Source organism: Physella acuta, unplaced genomic scaffold (assembly GCF_028476545.2).
Source record: "Physella acuta isolate Inbredline_101_S28 unplaced genomic scaffold, ASM2847654v3 ptg000401l, whole genome shotgun sequence".
Taxonomy (NCBI): domain Eukaryota; kingdom Metazoa; phylum Mollusca; class Gastropoda; family Physidae; genus Physella; species Physella acuta.
Genome location: NW_026731920.1, coordinates 11,782 through 33,638, shown reverse-complemented (window position 1 = coordinate 33,638; position 21,857 = coordinate 11,782). Strand labels below are relative to the sequence as shown.

Genomic DNA, 21,857 nt, shown 5'->3' with positions numbered 1-21,857 from the left:
ATCTCGTCATGGTGATAGCAGTAGAAAGGATGATTGCTGTGTGGTTTCCTTTTAAAGTTTCGCGATTGATGTCTCCATTTAGAATGAGCTGTATTGTTATCACTTTGGTCATTATTTTGGTGCCAGTGTACGTACCATTGCTTTTATATGCCAGTTTAGCTGAGACGATGGTTGATAATAAAACAATAGTTTATCCTCAACTTTCACAATTCAGCATCGAAAACTCTTATTATTTAAAAATACATCGTCAGTATGTTATGATTACCTTTAACGCTGTTATTCCTACACTAACAATTATATGTTGTTCGATTTTAATTATTTATAAATTAAGGTTGTCGTCTAGGAAAGTAAAAGGTATGTCTTCATCTACCGTTTTAGAGAAAAGAGTTAAAGATTTAAAATCTATTAAAATTACGTTATTATTGTGTTTATTTATAGTATCATTAGTTTTAATTCCATCTAATACAATTGATCTTCACTTTTTGTATACTACTGAGAAACTCTTCAGCGGTAGAATAAAACTACTAATGACTTGGATTCTACAAGATATATTTCAAGTTAACGCTTCAATCAACTTTATCATCTACGTCACTTTCAATAATAAATTTTCTACAACTTACAAGAAGCTATTTACGTTCTCCCACAATTCTAAATAGATCTATTGCTAAAAACATAATTTTATGGCAATCAAATATCTAAACTTGACTATAAAACTATCAGTACGGCTTATGAAATATTTGATTTTTTAGATATATTTTTTTCGGAATCCTTTTCATATTCAGTTTAAAATTTAAAAAATTTCCGACCAATATTTAAAACAAGTTATATTATTCTAAAGGTTTATTAAACTTATATCTAGTAACAAAGATTCCATTTGTAACCTGAATATTAGAATAATTGCAACTAATAACATATTATATCAATTTTAAAATATTGGTATTTAGTGACGTCATTGTTTCATGGGTTCTTTTTCACAACTATAAACGCTTTTCCTGTTGCATGATTAAAACTGTTTTTCTACATTCGAATATGCCTTTATTTTTTTTTACTTTTCTTCTTTAAATAAAATTTTGGTTATACATTTAAAACATCTATCATATTATTTTCAACCAAAGTCCGTATCAAGTTCTCCATATATCGCTGCATATTCTGACGTGATATCCGGCGAAAATATTTTGCGGACAGAGAGAGAGAGAAGTGCGCACATGTTCTTTTATATATTAGGATTTTTATTTCCTTATTTTTTGTTAAAACATATAGTGTAGTTGCATGTAGCAGCTACGGAATATTAACCTGAACTAACAATTATTTAACATTACTAACATAATTATATTATGCTTCGTAACTTCTAGTGTGAAGTTTTGAACTGTCACTAGCATGTGGCCTTTATCCACTTGATTAACATCGCTAGGCGTACATTTACTTCAAAACAACCATCTAGGCCTATACTATTGTCTGAATATCTAGCTATTATCCATTGAGGTATTTTATAACACAGAACTGAAATATTTGTTTGTACAAGACTTAGTTTTAATCTAAACTAATCATTAGTTTTTAAAATTATATATGGAATATCAAAATACGCCGTATATGATTATATATATATACGAGCCGGCCCGCGGCATAACATACGCCGCTATTTAGTTGTTGTTTTTTCTACTTTTCAGTAATTCAAAATTTGTGAATTCGACAGTACCAACGCTGCCACTGAAAATATTTCTTTAAAACACTATAAGTAGCTCGTTAAGGACCATAACCCCCCCCCCCTACTTCCTCCCCCCCCCCCCCCTACGTTTAAAATCGTTGGCTCTGCTTGTAAACATTTAGAGTGAACACAGCTCACAAAAACCATGTAGGGGTGGGGAGGTAGGGAGCGCGTTTGCAGCTTGTTTTCTAGCGGCTCACAGAAGAGAATTATATATATAGATAAAGTGAATTCATACATAATTGATCTAGATTATATAATGGTTGTTCCTGAAGGAGATATTTTTGTTAGATTTATATTAATGATTCTGCATATTATGTAACTATAAAACCTACTAATTTTAAAATTCGCAAAATTTATAACAAAAATATTGGCAAAGATTACTCTTAATTATCAATTTTATACAACTTTCTTGTTTTACCTATCTTAATAAGAACTCAATTATTTTTTTTAAAATAAAGTACAAGTACTGCAAACATGTATGGCATGACACATAAGCTGTCAGACTGGCTAAGCTAAAATATGTTTTCTTCCAAAACAATATCCGTCTTCGCACATGATCAGAGAGTCCAAAGTTTAAATAGAAACATTGTGATAATTAAAATGAATTAAAACACAGTAGCACAAATCGAAAGTGAAGTATTAACACTGCAATCTCGTTAAACAAAATACAAGTGTAGTGTATTTATAAAACTGGCATTTTTAAAAAAATTAAAAATCATGTTTTATCAAGCATCTACTATCAACATAAAAGCAGCAATTAAGTACAATGATTTACCCATCATTTTCCTCTAATCTTCAGTTGAATTTATAATTGCAAGGTAAAACTGATGACACTTTAAAGAATAAAAAAAAACTCGCGACAATTATGTGGGCCCTACAATTACGTCTTTTATAGAAGATGAATATCTTTGAAAATTTCAGTAACTAAAACCCATATTATCCCAAGGTCTCAAATTTTTATAATTTTTTGATATGGTTAAGCTTTTGGGCACTGAATGAAGGAATGACTATGGATTTTTTTTTTAAATCAATACTTTTTGAAATATCGATTTTTTAAAAAACGTCCCATAAATGGGACGCTAGCAACGAACGGCCCCATGTACATTTATTGAAAAATAAAATCATTTATCACGAAATATGGCTAATCACGCGAAAATTAAGCTGTATACTGATTTTGTATTGTTAGACCAATGATTACATTGTTTAGGACAGCTAAAAATACTGAAAATGATCAATTGGGTTAGCCATACCATGGTCTAAAATGCAGAAATTATGTTCAAAAGTCTAGTTTTTTTCAATCTAGCATCCATCAAAGTGAACAACACTTGGAAATAAGTAAAGCTGTGACTAGTACATCTAATTATACACACATGATCACAAATATTGTTATTATTCATCTAAAATGTAATATAATAAAATATAAATAATTGATTTTTTGGCGGGGCGTACTTGAAATTTTCAGGGGTGGGGACTTAATTTTCAGGGGAATGGTGGACATTGGTAAAAGTATGTTTTGTATATCAATTCCATTTTTTTCTGGGGGCAGAGCCCCCTCCCCCTCTTCCGAAATGATGCCTGAAAGAAACTCTGCCCTCAGTGAATTTGCAAAAGATGATCCGGTCCAGTCCCAGATGTCATCCAACCATCTTCTCTTTTGTTACCGTCGCTATTCCCCCCCCCACCCTCACAGGCGTACATTAGGACATCAGACATCTTATTTCTAGGGGGCTTGTATTGAGTGCTCATGGCTCTCATCCATGTACGCACCTCACTATGTGAACAGCTCCCAATCTAACACCAGGTATCTTCTTAAAAAGTTAACAAAGTAAAACTGGTATCGGGAACCTTTGGAGGGGAATAGTATTGGGGCATGACAACTGTACACAGCTAATTCACATTTCTGCTATATGTAGCTTAAGCTCTCTTATATGAAGAGAGTTAACCAACCCCCATGACTGAATCATTTCACCTAAATCGTGGCCATTGTTATTATTCTGGTTTGTTATAATTTTAATATCACGCGCTAGTAAATTTACAGCAATACTAAATTCGTTTGTATTCAATGGTATTAAATGCTTCAGTAAGTGTAATTCTGAAAACTTAAAAATAAAATGTAAGTTTTTCAATATTTGCAATTTTAAATACAATAATATATAAGAAAATATAGCTCAAGGTCATAATTAAATATCTATAAATACTACTTAACACCCAAAAGTCAACAGTTTACAAAGTCAATAATTGTTTCACCATAAATAACCATTTAACATAAATATTTGCATATGTGTTTCACGCTAGTGTCCAATAAATGTGACGTTTGTGTAACAATCTGCATAAATACAGGTCAAGGTCATAATTAAATATCTATAAATACTACTTAACACCCCAAAGTCAGCAGTTAACAAAGTCAACAATTGTTGCACCATAAATTACTATTTAGCATAAACATTTGCATCTGTCTTTCTCGCTAGTGTCCCACAAATGTGACGTTTGTGTAGCAATCTACATGGTGCCATTCGTTGCTTGCGTCCCACTTATGGGACGCTTGTTGTACACTTGATATAACGAAGTAGTAAAAAAAAAATGTTATTCTTAAATTTTTATCAGATAGAAATATGGTACTGCTACAAGTTTCAAATGTATTTTGCACTTAAAATGTTAATATTTTAGAAGATATGCATTTTCCTATGCGCATGTTTTCGTTTTTCCGCCATTTTGACAAGTCCTGCAAATCCGGCACTATAACATTTTTCTAAATTAATTTTTTTCACAAAACACACACAAATTCAATAGTCTAGCCATTTTCAAATACAATGAAACATAATTTGTGTTTTAACTAGTTTTTAAAAATTTTTAGCAATTTTTTTTACAAGCGTCCCATAAGTGGGACGCTAGCAGAATATGGGTTAACCGTATAATGTTACGGTAAATAGCTTGCTATATTGTTTATAAGTTATGAAGTATATAAATACCCATGGTGATTTCGGAGAAGAAACTTTATAACCACGATAAAATATTCAAAGATTTACTTTTATGTTTTAGGCAATTTGGTAGGTTGAAAATTATTTTTTTCTTCATTCGGCTTCTCATAAAGGGCAAAAATTCTTGGTGACAAAGTATATGACAGGAAAGACAAAGGACTACAGTAAGAAGTTACCACCAACATAAAAAAACCTGGTTAAAATTGTAGTAATTTAGGATAGCATTGTTTTCTAACACGAATTTAATAATAGCATCTTGCTTTGTTTTCCATTGTCTTTCAGGTTTCATGTAGTAATCAATTCATATAAATTACAAAATACAATGGCTGTTCCATCGGAAAACGTCAGCATAGTATTCAATTATATTAAAAATCAGGGAAGAATTGGCCTATTACCAAAGTTAGTGTACAATGTTTCTGATGAAGTTTATTACTACATAGACATGGTGATAAATTCTTTCTTGCTCCCGCTTTGCAGCTTAGCTGGGATCACAGGAAACATAGTTACGATTATAATATTGATCTACAACGGATCTACAGTCACAACAAACATAGCATTAACAGCCTTATCAGCTTCAGATTTACTGTATTCAGCAACACAGTTTCTGCTTCGAGTTCACAGATTCATTGAACCTGTCGATATCTATAAAAGCAAAACAGCATTTGTTTTCATCCGTGTGTATTTATTTTTCTGGAAACAGTCAGCCCTGTCGATCAGTATCTACCTCGTTTCGATCATCGCCTTAGAACGCACGATCGCAGTCTGGTTACCTTTCAATGTTGCACAGATTATAACTTCTTTTCGAATGAGTAGTCTTGTTTTCACCATTTACATTATCATATCCTTGATTTACGTACCTTATCAAATAGCGTACAGTATAAAATGGATAACGATTGACAATACAAACATTACAGTTGCTGCTCTGTATATCAATAGGTATTATTTTGACAATGTAGAATTTTATGAAATATATCGAAAATACATTATCGTATTGCTAAATGGAGTTCCTGCTGTGATAATCTTCATTTGCACTGTGCTCATAATTCTAAAACTTACAGTATCTACAAGAAATATTAAGAGCCTCTCTTCAACAGAAACATCAGTGAAGAGACAAAATGATATGAAATCAATCAAAATCACTCTAATCCTTTGTTTGAGCTTGATTGTACTGGTGCTAATTCCGTCGAATACGTTTGATCTTATCTTTTCGTATGCAAATCCAAATCCGTTTAGCGGAAATGCTATGGGAGTTATTGTTTATTGTGTTTATCTCATATTACAAATTAATGCATCGATTAATTTTATCATTTATGTAACGATAAATACGAAATTTTCTAGAACTTATAAACAGCTATTTTGCTGCGCGAAATAAAAAAAACTGAATTACGATGTTACTATGTTAAAAATATTCACTTTTATTAACGTAATATATTTCCAATTATGATTCGTAGTATTAAAATTGTAACCACTCAGTTCTCTTATCACTCCCGTTTGGATGTTCCTTGGTTACATATAGATTTATTGTTGTTGTTAGTTGCCACTGTATGTGCCTACTTCTTACTATAAAATTTGCAATACAATATTTTAAAATTGATACTATAACCAGAGGCGAATCTAAGGGGGGGGGATTAAACGTTAGCAGCCTAGCGCTCTACAGCTTAGACCACGCCGTGTATAGACATAACTACGAAGTGTATATATATATATATATATATATATATATATATATATATATATATATATATATATATATATATATATATATATATATATAATTGTCTTATATTTATCCAGTACGTTAAGTGCAGATCTTGTCATGGTTATAGCTGTAGAAAAAATGATTACTTTATGGTTTACTATTAAAGTTTCAATATTAATGTTGTATTTAAGAATGAGTTATGTTGGTTTTTTTAAATGTATTTGGTTCTTCTACACACGCCATTTGCTTTATATTACAGTCTAATAAATGACGAGTGATAATAACACAATCGTTTACGTCGGAATATCACAATATGCAATACATCGTACATATGTTGTAATGTTACTAAATGCAGTCGCTCCTATGCATATAGTTACGGTACGTTCTTCTTTGATAATTTATAAGGCATCCTTGTTATCTAGAAAAGTACACTATTTCTACTGTCTAATATCTCAACCATACCCTAATTATTCCAACTAAACTATTTTCTAACAATATCTATCTGCAACTGCTTTCTAACACACGACTGACCGCTACACGCTCCCATGACGCTTCGAGATATATATATATATATATATATATATATATATATATATATATATATATATATATATATATATATATATATATATATATATAAATAATATCATGAGTTATTACGAAAAGACTGCCTACTGTATAAATATAATGTTTTCAATTTTATTGGAGCCAGCATGCGATTTAAAAAAAAAAAAACATTAAAAAATTGTATCTTTTGTAAACAAATAACAACATTATAAGGTGTAAAACTAAAAAGATAATTATGCCACATTATTAGCAATATTTTTAGTAATTTCGATTGGTCACTACACCTATAAAAATAAAGCCACAAATTATAAAGTAATTGACAGCAACTAACGAATCTCGATATATCTATAACTAACCCATCACATTCAAATTTAAGGTCTCACTAATCTGAGAAACACTGAGGCTGTTTCTAACAGTACACGAATAGATTCCTGAGTTGGTAACAGCTGCTAGTGTTATTTGATATGTGAATACAGTCTGTCCCGCATCACTCATATAGCCACCAGTTGCATTGAAAATGATCTGACCATCCTTGTAGAAAGTTGCAGAAACTACTGGAGTACCAGTAGAAAGGCAGTATATTGCAAAAGATGAACCAGCTTGTATTGGTGTATCGGCAGTGATCAAAATATCTGGCTTGGAAGGTACTAGTCCAACTGCAGACAAGAAGCAGCATTAATAATTTTAAAATTATATATAATTTTTTATAAAAATAAATTATTATACAATTTCAAATTAGTTTTAAATACCCTTTTTTACTCTCTCGGATATACGAAGTATAGAGAAAGTATTGTAATCGTGCACAAAAATAACATGAAATTTTGACAGTTTTCACCGTTTTACTCCTCAGTCCTTCATCACATCCGGAGTATAAAGGACTTATTTTAATCAGGCAAAAATTATAAATACAAATATATAAACATTTTGGCGTTTTATGCGTTATCGAGTTGTAAAAACTGGACTTTGCAATTCTGTCCGTATGTCTGTGTATCTGAGTGTCTGTCTGTGTGTAAACACGATAACTTGAGTACCGTTATAGCTAGGTTGATGAAATTTCGTATATAAATATTTTATCAAAATCGTAGATCCTGATCAACTTTTGAACGATTTCCGATAAACGGAAGTGGTACTTTTTTTTACTTTGAACTTTTCAAAAGCCTACAAGTTGCGTACTATTTTAGATAGATGCATGAAATTTCACACGTAAGTAAAGGATCTCATTCTCTACCTTCTGTCAAATTTTGAGTAATTTCCGTTTACCGGAAGTACTAATTTACGCTATTTCCGATTTCTCAAAAAAACGCATGTAAATTTATAAAGTACTAATAATATCCCGCACTTTTATAAACATTTTATTAGGCGTTCACTTGGTGTGGGACGGAATGGTCTAGCGGTAGAGAGCTGGACTGCTAACCCGTTAGTCTCGAGTTCGAATCCGAGTTCAAGTCACTACACCGTCCCTGAGTCCACCCAACTCTGATGGGTACCTAACTCCTGTTAGGGAAAGTAAAGGCGGTTGGGCATAGTGCTGACCACACTATCTCTTCATATGCCTAGGTCACAGAAACAAGTGAACTCTACTTCACTTGCCCCATTGACCGTCAGGTTTGAAAGGGAAACTTTTCACTTGGTGTGTAATTCTTTTTTTTCTACGATATTCTATTCTATTATAAAAAGTTTAAGTAATTAAAAATGGATAACAAATATTGTCTATGTCCTGAGTTGCCATCCCTCGTAATTTTATATTAGAATATTCGAGAAAGTTTAGGGGAGATCACTCCCGGTTTATTTAAATTTACTTATATTAAAAATATAATTTTATGCTCAAATGTGTGTATAGATTTTCAATTCCTGTTTCATCTAATTAAATGTAAATTAAGACGATTCATTTCTTATTTACTGTGCATTGTTCTTAGTTTTTTTTAACTCTGCATTGTAGCACTAAAACTATAACTAAATTTTGGTTTTAAATTTTTAGCTGCAATTATAGCTGAGCTGCTTACAATTAATGATGAATTCTGCACTCATAGGTGACGTCCACTCCATATGTGTTTGTTGACATGTGTAAGATCCTTCATCATATTGAGATATTGTATTCAAACTGAGAACATTTGATGTAAATCCCATATTGATTCCATTTTTTCTCCAAGTAATGTCAATGTTGTTAGATTCCACAAGAGTGTTGCAGGTTAGGGTGAGATTAGCACCCAATGAAGGAGATGGCACAGAAGAAGTAATGGTTGGTCGATCTAAATAAAAGAAAATATCTGAATTCAATATATTAATATTTGTTATTACGACCTTTACTTTGTTCAGTTAACATTTTTAAAAATAAATAATCGTTTAATTATTATGCCGTATTACTATATATGCGAAGCAATATATGAATAAAATATAATAATAAATATATATTAACAAAAGTGTGTAATGCTTACCAGTTATCCTTACTAAAAGAGAGTAACTCATAAAAGATAGCTGTGCTTCACGGCTAACTTGACACGTGTAATTGTAGTCTCCTTTTGAAAGTCCAGAAATGGTAAACATACCATTTGTGTTTGCAGGCTGAGTAATTTGACCATTTTTATATAGAGTAAAATTGTAAGGCGACGGATTCATACTAGCAATCTGGTAGTTAGCTAAATGCATGGCTTGAACAAAGCACCTACAATAAAATTACAAAGATATTTAAAATTAAAAAAAAATATTAACTACAGAGCTGGGAATAATTTTGTATAATACATAATAATTCCTTTTCATTAGTTGTTTTTTTTGTAATAACAAATCAACGGTTTTCTTAAACTAAAATATTAACATTTTTTTTAAAAATTAATTATTCACATTTATTATTACTTTAAATGTAAAGTATCTCCTTCGCCAAATGTGTAAAATACAGGTCCATCACCATAGCCATAGTATTTGTTCTTTACGTCAAGATAGCTGGCATCAAACAATAATATTGGTTGCAGAGGTGGTAGCACTAAGAAAACATAATATCAAACATTTAAAAACTCTTAATAGAGTTACGACAACTACGATACCAAACTTCTATTTATTTCATGCATTTCTTTTAAAAGTATATGTGCCCAACATTTGATAATTATAATCTGGTTAAATATAATCACTGTAATTAGTCACGTACATGAAATTAAAATTGGATCTGAAACCTTCTCCAACCAAAAATATCTGTCATCTTCATTTGAACGATTGGAATAAGTGCAAGTGTAGAAGCCATGATCCTCTACTGTCAGAGATGTGAGGGACAAAGTAAGTCCAGTTTTCAGTATGTTTGAGAAATCTTTCTGCCACGTTATAATGAAGTCTGGTTGTGGTGACAATATGTTGCATGTAAGTGTAATGTCATCTCCAGCTTGTGGATTTACGTTGTTCATGGTAACTTGAGGCTTTTTAAATCCTGAAAATATATGGATTATAAAATAAATAAACATTATTTTTACGTATCTTTTGTTTCCTTCAGTTCAGGTTACGGTTCTAACTATGCTGGGTGATTTGTTAATAAGTTATGTAGCTTTTGTTAACATGTTATGTTTGGTTGTGTTAATTTTTTGTGTAATTAGATTATGTTATATGTAGTTTAAATTAGTGAATGTGTTGTTGGTTTAAAAAAAAATAAAGATTGGCTCCACATTTTCGTTTTAATTAATTGGATTAACTATCTAAAGTTTAGCCACGGTTGCCCGTACATACAAGAATAGTTTTAATCGTCTCTATGGGTACATTAGGAATTACCCCCCCACCCATCCCTCTCCCCTGTCGTTGTCGTCAAGGTTTATTTATAAGAATAGGAAAAAGAGTAAACCAGCCCACCTAAATCTCTAGTAAAGTACACAGCCTTTGATGGCTGAGATTCCCCCACTGAGTTGAGTGCTGTACAGGTATAGTTTCCTTCATTAGATGCTACGCTTGTATCCACTGAATAGATCCTTCGTATGTTAAATCTTCCCGAGAAGTAAAGCTCATTCACATAGGGCAATTTTTTTACTACAGCTCCATTTTTATAAAGACTGAAACAGATATTGATTGTTCAATGAATATCCTATATTACAAAATGCATACACTTTAAATAGATACACTTTAAATAGATATGCACAGTGGTAAAATATTGATAACAGAAATCATAATCCCAACTGTATAAACAAAATGCTGTTTCTATTACATCTAAATGTATAAGAATGTTATGCTATATAATGGAAAGGATGGTCAAACAGTAAATTATTTAACTGTTATTTCAAAAGTATTGAGATATTTTCTGTTTGACATACTATTACATAAATCTATCTAGCCACATTAAATACCGGATCAAAAAGCTGATAGGCATAGTGCTGATCTCACAATGACTTCCGATTTCAAAATAAAAAACTAAAGAAACATTACATTTTGTCATCTTCAAGAACCACCAAAACTGAATGGCTATTTTATTTTATTTAAAAATAAGAAGGCAGTAATATGTCATTAAAATTGTAAATAAAACAATTGTATTAAATGAAAGTTCATTAAAAACAGAAATCAAAGTTATTTAATAGTTCTTGAAAAATCACAATTAATGTAACAACATTTAAACAAAAAAAATAAACAAATTATTAAATTTATTTACCGGAATGGATTCTTTCCATCGATTATAAGAGTGTAAATGTAACAAACAAATCGCACGATGACGTCTGTTTCTGCAGCGCTGGTACTTAATAGAATGGAAATACTCGCCCCTTGATCGCCTTTTATAGCTGGATTTCTTAAGAAGATTTCAGGTACACTAGAAATTGAAACTGAAATCATAAGTAAATATATTTGTAATAAAACAAATGAGATAACACAATAAAAATTAGTTTTGAGATATTACCCTTAAAAATGTTTTATATTAATTACTATGTAATTTATCATTGTTACAATGGGCATATTTTTAAAAATTCTAATTACAAGTAATCAATTATTAACCTCAATAATCGATATTTCCGGTTGAAAAGAAATTTGCTGAATATATAATTAAGAATATAAAATAATGTATAAATAAAAGTTTACAAAAACTTAAAATAAACATAAAAAAGACCAAAGTAATAAAACATGACTCACCAGCTAGAACATAATAGTCATATACTGTGTATGTTGACTCTTGTTTTGTAAAATGACAAATGTAGACGCCTTCATCTTGTATTGTCAGCGGATTGATGGTTAGATTTTGAGACATCACAGTATCCATGCCTGCAATTCTGAAATGTATTTATTTTAGATATATATGTGATATTTACATTTAGACCATTTTTAGATAACTTTCCGTTTCAAATACATGATCATTTACTATATGTAAAAATATGTAAAAACATAAAGTAGTAAATAAGTTATAAATAATTAGCTCTTTTTCCTAAAGGTTTTTATTTTAAAATATAATCTAACATGTTTGCTCATGAAACAAAAATGTCTCTATCAGATGTAACATGATATCTTCTCTTTCATCCTTCTTAATTGTAATGTTGGACGGAATTTCCTCCAGCGCAATTAATTAAGTATTTCGTGTCATTTGTTATGCACCATATAGGCAGTTGTCTCCTATTTCAGCATACTTTTCATTCTAGATTTGCTTTCCTAGATTTTGTCCACCCAAGAACAAAATACAAGCTAGTGATTGTTTGATTTTTGCGTTTTGTCTACTAGATGATTTGCAGTCCCGAGCTATCAAGCCTTTTTTGTCAAGGGTTCAAATTCGGGTCTTTTCGGTTTAGTAGCCGTTAGCTTTATCAACCCGACCACTCCATAATATCTAATGAATTTTGTTTTAGAAAAAAATATAACAGTTACTTATGTATTTCCCAAGAGTAAGATCCAGATGACTGATTGTTTTCAACACTGCAGTTCAATGAAAAAGGCTGACCAACAAAAGCCACAATACTGCTAGCAGTTATATAAACACTCTCTATAGCAAAAAAATATATAGAATAAAGATAAAGGATTAAAATAATGTTTACACATATTACTTAAAAATAAAAAAATAGCATAATAATATAAAGTTAAAATTTGTGTAATTAACTCTGTAACTTATTCATTTGTGTAGAAAAATGGATTGCTAGTATAAACATAAATTAATTAAAGTTTATTTAGATGTTAATAATTTAAGTTATAATTCAATTAAATGTATAAAATTTATAAGCTCTTAAAGATGTATTATTACAATGTAAATAACAAATAAACATTTGAAATTTTATATTTTAAACCTTATTTCCTATTAATAGAAAACAAAATATTAAAATATTAGTAAAATATTAAAATTAGTTCTTACCCATCTTATTTATAATAACAGGATCACTTGGCTCACTTTCACCAAATCTGTTTGATGCAGTGCATTTGTACTGAACTGTAGCTGACTTGGACAGAAATATTGTGAATGTGTTGTTGCTTGCCGGTTTAGTAGACACTTTGATTCCGTTCATATATAATGAATACATCTCAGCATCATCACCAATACAATATAAATTTGTGGAGACGGTCTTTTTTAAACCCAATTTTGACTTTTTATTATTATTATTTAAAGAGGGTTTAGCTGGTCTAGAAACTGAAAGCATAAAGTGGTTCAAATGAGAAGGAAGAACAAAAGCTAAAAAAATGCTATAAAAAAAGACAATTGTAAAATCACAATATTTTGCTTTAAATTTTGTTTTTATTTGTTTGTTTATATATTCTACCTAAATTCAAACTCACATTAAACATCACTATTATTCAGAATGTGAACATTTTTCCTAGTGTAGGTTTAAAAATACATTTTACTCTGTAACGCAAATAAATATAAAAGTAAAGAAAAAAAAGCCAGAATATTATACAAACCACGGATTAGGTAAAATTCACTCCATATATCCGATTCATTAATTTTAACTCTACAGCGGTAAGACCCAGCCATGCTACTTGTTAAAGTAAACTCATATGTGTCATTGTTTGAAGAATAAACTAAATTATCCCATTTGTACCAGAAGTATGTACCACTGGGTACATCTGTGATACACCTCAGTGCAAAATTTTGGTTCAAGAAAAAATTCGTGGCTGGTACAACACGAGGTTTGTCTGGAATAACATAAAAGAATAATGTAAGTAAAAATGTTTAAAAGTCTACACCTCTACATTAAATCTTAGAGAATTTCATATGTTCCTATTAAAGCAAAAATGATAAAAAATGTTATTTACTGTAAAATGTGACTTGCACTGGTGGACTCATGAGCCCAGTTTTGTTATAAATATTTCTGGTGCATGTGTAGGATCCACTAACAGCATGTGGTCGAAAAAATCTACAGTCCTCAGCATCAACATATCTGTTACAGGCAAACAATGTTTTCAATTTAATGCATAAAAAGGTAGCTGGATTGATCGTCCCTGAACTTTTTTGTATATTCTAATATAACATCAAGGGGGGTGGCACTTTTATTGCAATATTCTTGAAAAGTCTATGTAATCATAAAAAAGCGATACAATTATAGTTTTAAAAATTACAGCTGTCTGGGAACCATTGATCACAGTAATTTTCATAATTTTGTATTGAATATAAGGCGTTGAAAAGCCTTTTAGAATTATTTTATCAATTCAAATATTTTAAAAAGTCGCTCCCAACCCCTCCTTTAAGTCTACCAGAGTGGCCAGGGAAAGTAAAACAATGAAGGTCACAGCAATTGTTTTACGTAATAGAATATATAATAGCAGTCAATAGGGTATAGCCATGTTGTTTCTTGATATTAAATAATATAACATCCACTATCACCACAACACACTGACTCTACTATTCCAAATTAAAAATAGAAGTGTTAGCTAAATTACTAATTATATTACAAGTAATTTTTTGTTTAAATATTTCAGGCCTTGATGAAATCGGAAGTTATTTTGTACTTATTTCCAAATGTGAATAGAATACAATCGATTAGAAAAAAGAACTGCCCACCAAAATGAACGTAAACAACGTGTGCATAATTAAGCTATATGTTAGTAAAAAGGAATGTACTACTTCAGTGCACTGAAAATCACTCAAAATTAGATTTTATACCAACGTATAAAATTTCGGTTATCGGAAATTGTTCAAAAGTTAAAAGAAACCTGTGCGTTGTTCTTAAAATGTGAAATTTCGTCCACGTAACTTAAACGGTGCTCTAGTTATTGGTTAAACAAATAACTTAAACGGTGCTCTAGTTATTGGTTTTGGAGAAACCGGAAAAAGTGAAAGTGCAGCTTTCGATTAATGGAAAGCGATCAAATGTTGAAACAGAAATTTTAAAAATTTGTATAATATTTATATATGAAATTTCGCCAACTTAACTAATACTATTAAAGATTTCGTTTTCACAGACCGACATGGACGAAATTGCAAAACTAAGATTTTCTGAATAATGTAAATCGTCACATTTTTAAAAATCTCTATTTAGAAATTTCGAATGATTTCAATACATCCTTTATATTCCTTAAACGATAAAGTAGAGAGGTGTAAAATGGCGAAAACTAACAAAAATCTATTTCAATTTTGTACACAATTACAATAATTTAACTTCATTTCTTTATTCTGTATACGATACTGGAGAAATTCAAATATTTATTACGAATATTTTTAAAAGAACGTTCTAAAACTTTTTAAAATTGATTTTTGTTCCCCAAAATGTGTGTTTTGAGTTATTAACACTTTCAAATATTCTAAACTGATTTTGTTAAGTTAAAGTTACATAGTTTAAGGAAGATTTGGCTAAGAAATATATTTTTAAAATACCTTATCTTATTAATGAACAAAGTGCAGTAGCTTTTTGCTCCACGAGTCGTTGATAGGCAGTCTGTTTGAGAGTCTTGTTCACCTTTATACATTATCGGAGATACGTCTAGCAGAGATGATTTAGCAACTTCAGCATCTAGAAAGTTGAATTGAACACTCTTATTACTTAAATGTAAAACCTTAATATTAGATTCTTAGCTTTTACTGATTTTAGTCTTGTTAAAAAACAAAATGTAAATACAAGTTCCTGTTTATAAAATCTTTATCAAGAATACCCATCAATACTTGCTATTGTAATTTACTTTTACAATTTGCAAAACGCATTTTTAAAAAAATGTAATTTAAATTATAAATTCCAATCTCTACCATTCACTTGAATAGATCCAGGATCACTTTGGACAGACTCTCCTCTTTTGTTTGTAAAAGTGCATGTGTAGTTTCCAGAATCTCTCATAGTTATTATTTGAATGAAGAACTTGCCATATCCTAGACTTCCATTTCTTTCTGCAACTTTTACGCCATTTTGATACAGAAAAATCCTACAATGGAACAGTCATAATATAAGAATGTAAGGTTATCACAATTAAATTTTAAAAAAAAACCATTCAACATTTTTTTTATATTAGCCTTAAGTATAAAATTACGATATACTATCTTATTAAAATATAAGTAGGCCTGTTTAAAGTTTGCCTAATTGCATGGCTTACTTAAGAAGACCAAAGTTCAAACTCTCATTAGCATTGCACCAAAACATAATGGAAGATCCCACGTTGACTGAGGAATTTAATTGTAAGCTTTGTGAAGGTTTCCCTGGAGGCGTTACTGCAGAAAATGTCAAAAAACATTAGTAAAAACATTAGTAATTTATTTTAAAGTCATATTATGTACAAGGCATAATAATATGTTTGTTTTTAAAAACACAGTATGTGTTTTCCCATGTAGTCTAATTTCTAGTCAGATGCAACAACTGGAGAGGGTTGATGATTGTTTGGTTCCAAGCAAAGTGATGCCAAGAATCATCCTGGAGAGCTGGAGTGATGCCTTAGACAAATTACTTATTAGTTCATGCACTGACCACATTGCTTCCTTTCACCTTATTATTGAACAGTTCCTTGAGTAGCTTTCCCCGCTATACATGACCTTAGTAGACTTTAAGGCTTTTCATAGTGTAAATAGAGGTGCTATCAGAACGCTAATGAGCCAGTATTGTATACCCCTAAAACGTATATATACCGCACATAAATTATATGGAGATATGGAGACTACCGTCAAAAGAAATGAGTCGCAACTAATACCAGCAAAAAAAATAATTCTAAATAATATTTTTTAAATTTATTTTCTTTCTTTGTTTTTTATTTTTTTTATTTTTTAAAAATCATTATCTCGGACACAATGTTTTTATAATAATTTTAAAAGTTCAAAAAATAAACTCACAAACTAAAATAAAACTTGTACTCTGCAGCTCCCTCACACCGTTGATTTTAAACGAGCATTTATATTCCCCAGCATCATCAGCGCTGATATTTGTTACAGCGTACACTTGTTCAGATGCATTGGCTAATCGATTCAAATCTCTAGGAGGAAAAAAAAGTTCCCATTAATTTTTAGCTTTGTAAACACGAATACAAAAGTTATAATACGCCGCTATCTAGTTGTTTTATTTTCTACTTATCAACAATTCATAATTCGCGAATTCGACACTATCCCAAGCCCCCCCCCCCCCCCTTCCACCCCACCCCGCCCAGTGAAAGCAGTCGTTTACAGAAGCAATGAAAAAACTAAATTATCTGCCCCTAATGACCGTCACTTCGAACCGGCTCTACTGTTGTAAACATTCGGGGTGAACCACAGCTCATCTGACAGGTGGGGATGAGGGTGGTGGCTAAGCTGCGTGGTGTATTCTATGGTCTCCGTGAAGAGAATTATATAAATATATAAGCCGACCCGCGGCGTATCATACGCCGCTATTTAGTTGTTTTATTTTCTACTTTTCAGTAATTCATAATTTGTGACTTCGACAGTACCAATGCCGCCACTGAAAATATAATATGCTTTAAAACACTATCAGTAAGTTGTTAAGGACGAAAAAAAAACCCTTACCCTAATCCCCCCCCCCCCCCATGAAAGCAGCCTTCTCTTAGTTACCTCACCCAGGTTTCCAGCTAAATTATCTGCCCCTAATAGCCGTCACTAAACCCGGCTCTACGATTGTAAACCAGTGTTTCTTCCAGACTTTTTTTCTCCGGGGGGGGGGGGGGGGGGGCACTTGAAATTTTCGGGGGGGGGGGGGGCGGTAAACTTTCTTCGGGGGGGCGGTAAACTTTCTTCGGGGGGGGGGGGGGCGGACACTGTTAAAAGTATATATTTTCTATATAAATTATATAAATTTCATTTCGTTCGGGGGGGTGGTAAAAATTTTTCGGGGGGCATAGCCCCCCCCCCCCCGAAGAGATGCCTGGAAGAAACTCTGTTGTAAACATTTAGCGTGAACCACAGCTCACCAGACCATGTGAGGGTGGGGGTGGTTGCGATATGCCTAGAGAGGAGAGAGGGGACTGCTAGGCGCGCTTACAGCTTGGTGTTTTCAAACGTCTCCAAGAAAATAATTATATATATAGATAGATAAGAAAGAAATACCATATTATAGACATAGTAAAGAGGAATTCATAAATCAGAGCCTATCAATATTTTAAAATTTTAAAATTTCTGTTAAGCTTAAATAAGTTTATAAAATCTCTAGGCTACACCTCTTAGTTTAAACCTTACTTGAACCAAGTAAATTTAACTCCTAGAACTTGAATGGGGAGTTGACATGTCAATGTTACATCATCGCCTATTTGTGGATCATCGTTGGTTGATATCAGAGTTGGTGGACCTGAAATTCGATGTTTTAAAATTAGCCAATATTTGCTAGTCATCTTAAAAGTCACATAATCATAAACAGTTGTTGTTTTAAATATTATCAAGCAGAGGCGTAGCGACCTTTCCCGGCGCCCGTGAACAAACTTTCGATTTGCACCCCCCCCCCCCTCTCAAGATTTCGATTTGCATCCCCCTCAACCTTTCAATTTATTTTTCCAACCCATCTTGGCGCCCCCTAAGGTCGGCGCCCGGGGACATATGCCCCCCCCCCCGCTACGCCTCAGTTATCAAGCATTTTTATTTAAAAACAAATGCAAAAAAAAAGTAAATATATTTAAGGACTTTAAGTTAAATAGTAGGACTTCTTGTTTGAATAAAGAAATAATTTTTTAAATATTTTTTTTAAAGTAAATAAACTAATTTTTGAGTTTTTTAAAGAGATGTATTGACGAAGAAGAAATATTGAAATTTTACAAGGCAAAAAACTTACCCACGGTTATTAAGAGCAGGCTGTTGCTGTGTGCAGATTCACCAACAGAGTTTGAAATAGTGCAAGTATAGTTTCCAGAATAAGCATCGTTATATCGATTTCTAAATTTAAAATTAAATATCAGTTATTATATTGCAACATGTGTGTCAATGTGCATTTCTGATAAATAAGCTAAGTAGCTTAGCAGTCTCCGCCGCCACACAGGGGGTGACTGAAAGAACTAGGATACTACGATGTAGACAAGCCAGCGGCGTAGGCAAGGGGGGGGGGGGGGGTTATTGGGGGTTATAACCCCTCCAAAGGACTCACACCCATATATATATATATATATATATATATATATATATATATATATATATATATGATTTTATACATATGGAAAAATATTTGAACCCATCCCATGACCAATTCCTGGCTACGCCACTGAGACAACCCTCCAGACCGCTTAGCAAAACATGTAGCACCCCCCCCCCCTTCCACTTTTCCACCCCTTCTATAGACAAATCTTTCGAAATGAAAAAAAAAAAACTAGCTTCTTCTTGTATTCGTATGAGAAAAATATGCCAGCTTAATAGAAGCGTCCAAAACGCTGTTGAGTCTGTTAATAAGTAAGAGTAATCTATGATAATCTTTAATATATATGAGATAAATATAAAAAAAAATGTGTAAACTCACACCGAGTAGGTATGCCACCTATCTCTGACTTTTAGTTCACCATTTTTATAGAACTGGTAGGTTAATACGCTGTCTGAACTGGAGCGACAGGCTAGGTAGAATAAGAAATCGGTGTAGGCTACATAAGGGCCGAGTTCGCTAGACTCAAGTTTCGGTGCATCAAGTACATTGTCTGTTGAAGAAAGGGTATAGATTAATCTCTGATATCATAGCATGGGCGGGCTGTAGAGTTTACTGCTGCTAACTCGAGTTCGAATCCTCTGGCTATAGTCTGTTGGACGTCCCTTAGTCGAGCCGTTTCTAAATCGTACATAACTCACCATAGGGAAACTACTGAACCAGATAAACTACGTCTTCTGCCCCATATGTCTGATAACTATTCTAAGGGTGAACCATGCTGTATCTTCTTGTGTCACCCACCTAGAGTTTCTTTCAGGCATATATTCGGGGAGGGGGGGGGCGCACTCTAACCCCCCCCCCCCCCCAAGAAATATAATTTATATAGAAAATATAATATAATTTTTACCAGTGTCCGCCCCACCCCACCCCCAGAAAATGTAGTGCTCCCCCCTCCCGAATATTTCAAGTGCCCCCAACCCCCCCCCCCCGGGAAAAAATTCTGAAAGAAACGCTGTACCTGCCCTTGAGACACCACTGCCATCCACTGCAGTAAAATTGAATCTTATACTGGTTTTACCTGTAGGCCTATATGCTTTTCTAATTAAATAAACCGGGAGTGATCTCCCCTAAACTTTCTCGGATATTCTAATATAAAACTACGAGCGATGGCAACTCAGGACATAGACAATATTTGTAATCCATTTTTAATTACTTAAACTTTTTATAATAGAATGGAATCTCGTAAAAAAAAAGGATTGCACACTAAGTGAACGCCTAATAAAATGTGCATAATAGTGCGCAATATTATTAGTACTTTATAAATTTACGTGCGTTTTTTGAGAAATCGGAAATATCGTAAATTAGTACTTCCGGTCAACGAAAATTACTCAAAATTTGACAGAAGGTAGAGAATTAGATCTTTTACTTACACGTGAAATTTCATGTATGTATCTGAAATAGTTCTCAAGTTATAGGCTTTTGAAAAATTCAAAGTAGAAAAAGTACCACTTCCGTTTATCGGAAATCGCTCAAAAGTTGATACGGATCTACGATTTTGATAAAATAATTAACCTAGCTGTAACGGTACTTAAGTAATCGTGTTTACACACAGACACACACACAGACACACAGACATACGGACAAAATTGCAAAATTATGTTTTTCTTATCAGTGAGGTGTAAAACGTCGAGATTTGTAAAAAATCTCGATTTTTTAATTTTTTTTTTGCACGATTACAATACTTTCTCTATACTTCGTATATACGACAAAGTAAAAATGTGTCCACGGCTGCCTCCCAGAAGTCTCGAATTCTAGTTCTTCGCTTGAGACGACAGGACGTCTAGTTAGCGAAAATAAATGCGGATGGGCATATTGTTTACCACGCTATCCCTTCATATTCTGAATTTTAAAAAAAAACAAGTGAACTCTTCTTCATCTGCCGTATGAGCTTATAGTCAAAACGGGTAACTGTATTTATTTGCTTTACATACATTTTAATTATTTTGTGGCAATGTTTAAACTGTTTTTGTAAATAATTGAATGGTTACAATGTTGATGTACTTGTTTAAAAACATGTTTAAAAAATTGATGACAACATAGTAAAAATAATGGCCTACGTTTTTGAGTCTCTACTCTAGTCAATCCGAGAAGGAACAAGAAGAGGAACATCATGTTTCTTCCCTTCATCAAAAAGTTGATTGTATGCTGAAACAATAAGGTAAAGATACTACATCTATAGAAAAACTTTGCCACAAGGTCATACATTGAGTACAAAAAATCCTCAACAAGTTTTTAAAAGTAAACTCAACATTAGAATCTACATTTTTAAAGAAAGCAAATCGGTTACAGCATACAATTACCACTTAACTAGGAGAATCAGTCAACCAGTCCAATAAAATATGTTTTGGAATATACACTTCGAGGCGGGGCGGGGGTTGCGGACCGCACCGGGTGACACCATTTAAGGTAAAATTCTTTCGCGAATTTAATTGATGAACTTTTAAGTACTAATTAAGTCT

At 32.2% G+C, this 21,857-nt stretch overlaps 1 protein-coding gene across 1 annotated transcript; it reads right to left on the bottom strand.

The window, feature by feature from the left end:
• Positions 1 to 7,099: 7,099 nt before the first annotated feature.
• Positions 7,100 to 21,539, bottom strand: LOC131942328 (hemicentin-2). Its single transcript, XM_059302139.1, has 20 exons — positions 21,456 to 21,539; positions 19,720 to 19,891; positions 19,045 to 19,145; positions 18,459 to 18,567; positions 17,127 to 17,266; positions 16,400 to 16,514; positions 16,059 to 16,231; positions 15,693 to 15,828; positions 14,135 to 14,259; positions 13,781 to 14,014; positions 13,239 to 13,511; positions 12,761 to 12,875; positions 12,038 to 12,174; positions 11,565 to 11,733; positions 10,778 to 10,974; positions 10,092 to 10,364; positions 9,803 to 9,929; positions 9,388 to 9,614; positions 8,956 to 9,201; positions 7,100 to 7,608 (listed from the first exon to the last, which is right to left on the bottom strand). The coding sequence occupies exons 1-20, from the start codon at positions 21,523 to 21,525 to the stop codon at positions 7,304 to 7,306; spliced, it is 3,444 nt and encodes a 1,147-aa protein (XP_059158122.1). The 5' UTR covers positions 21,526 to 21,539; the 3' UTR covers positions 7,100 to 7,303.
• Between the last annotated feature and the right edge of the window lie 318 nt (positions 21,540 to 21,857).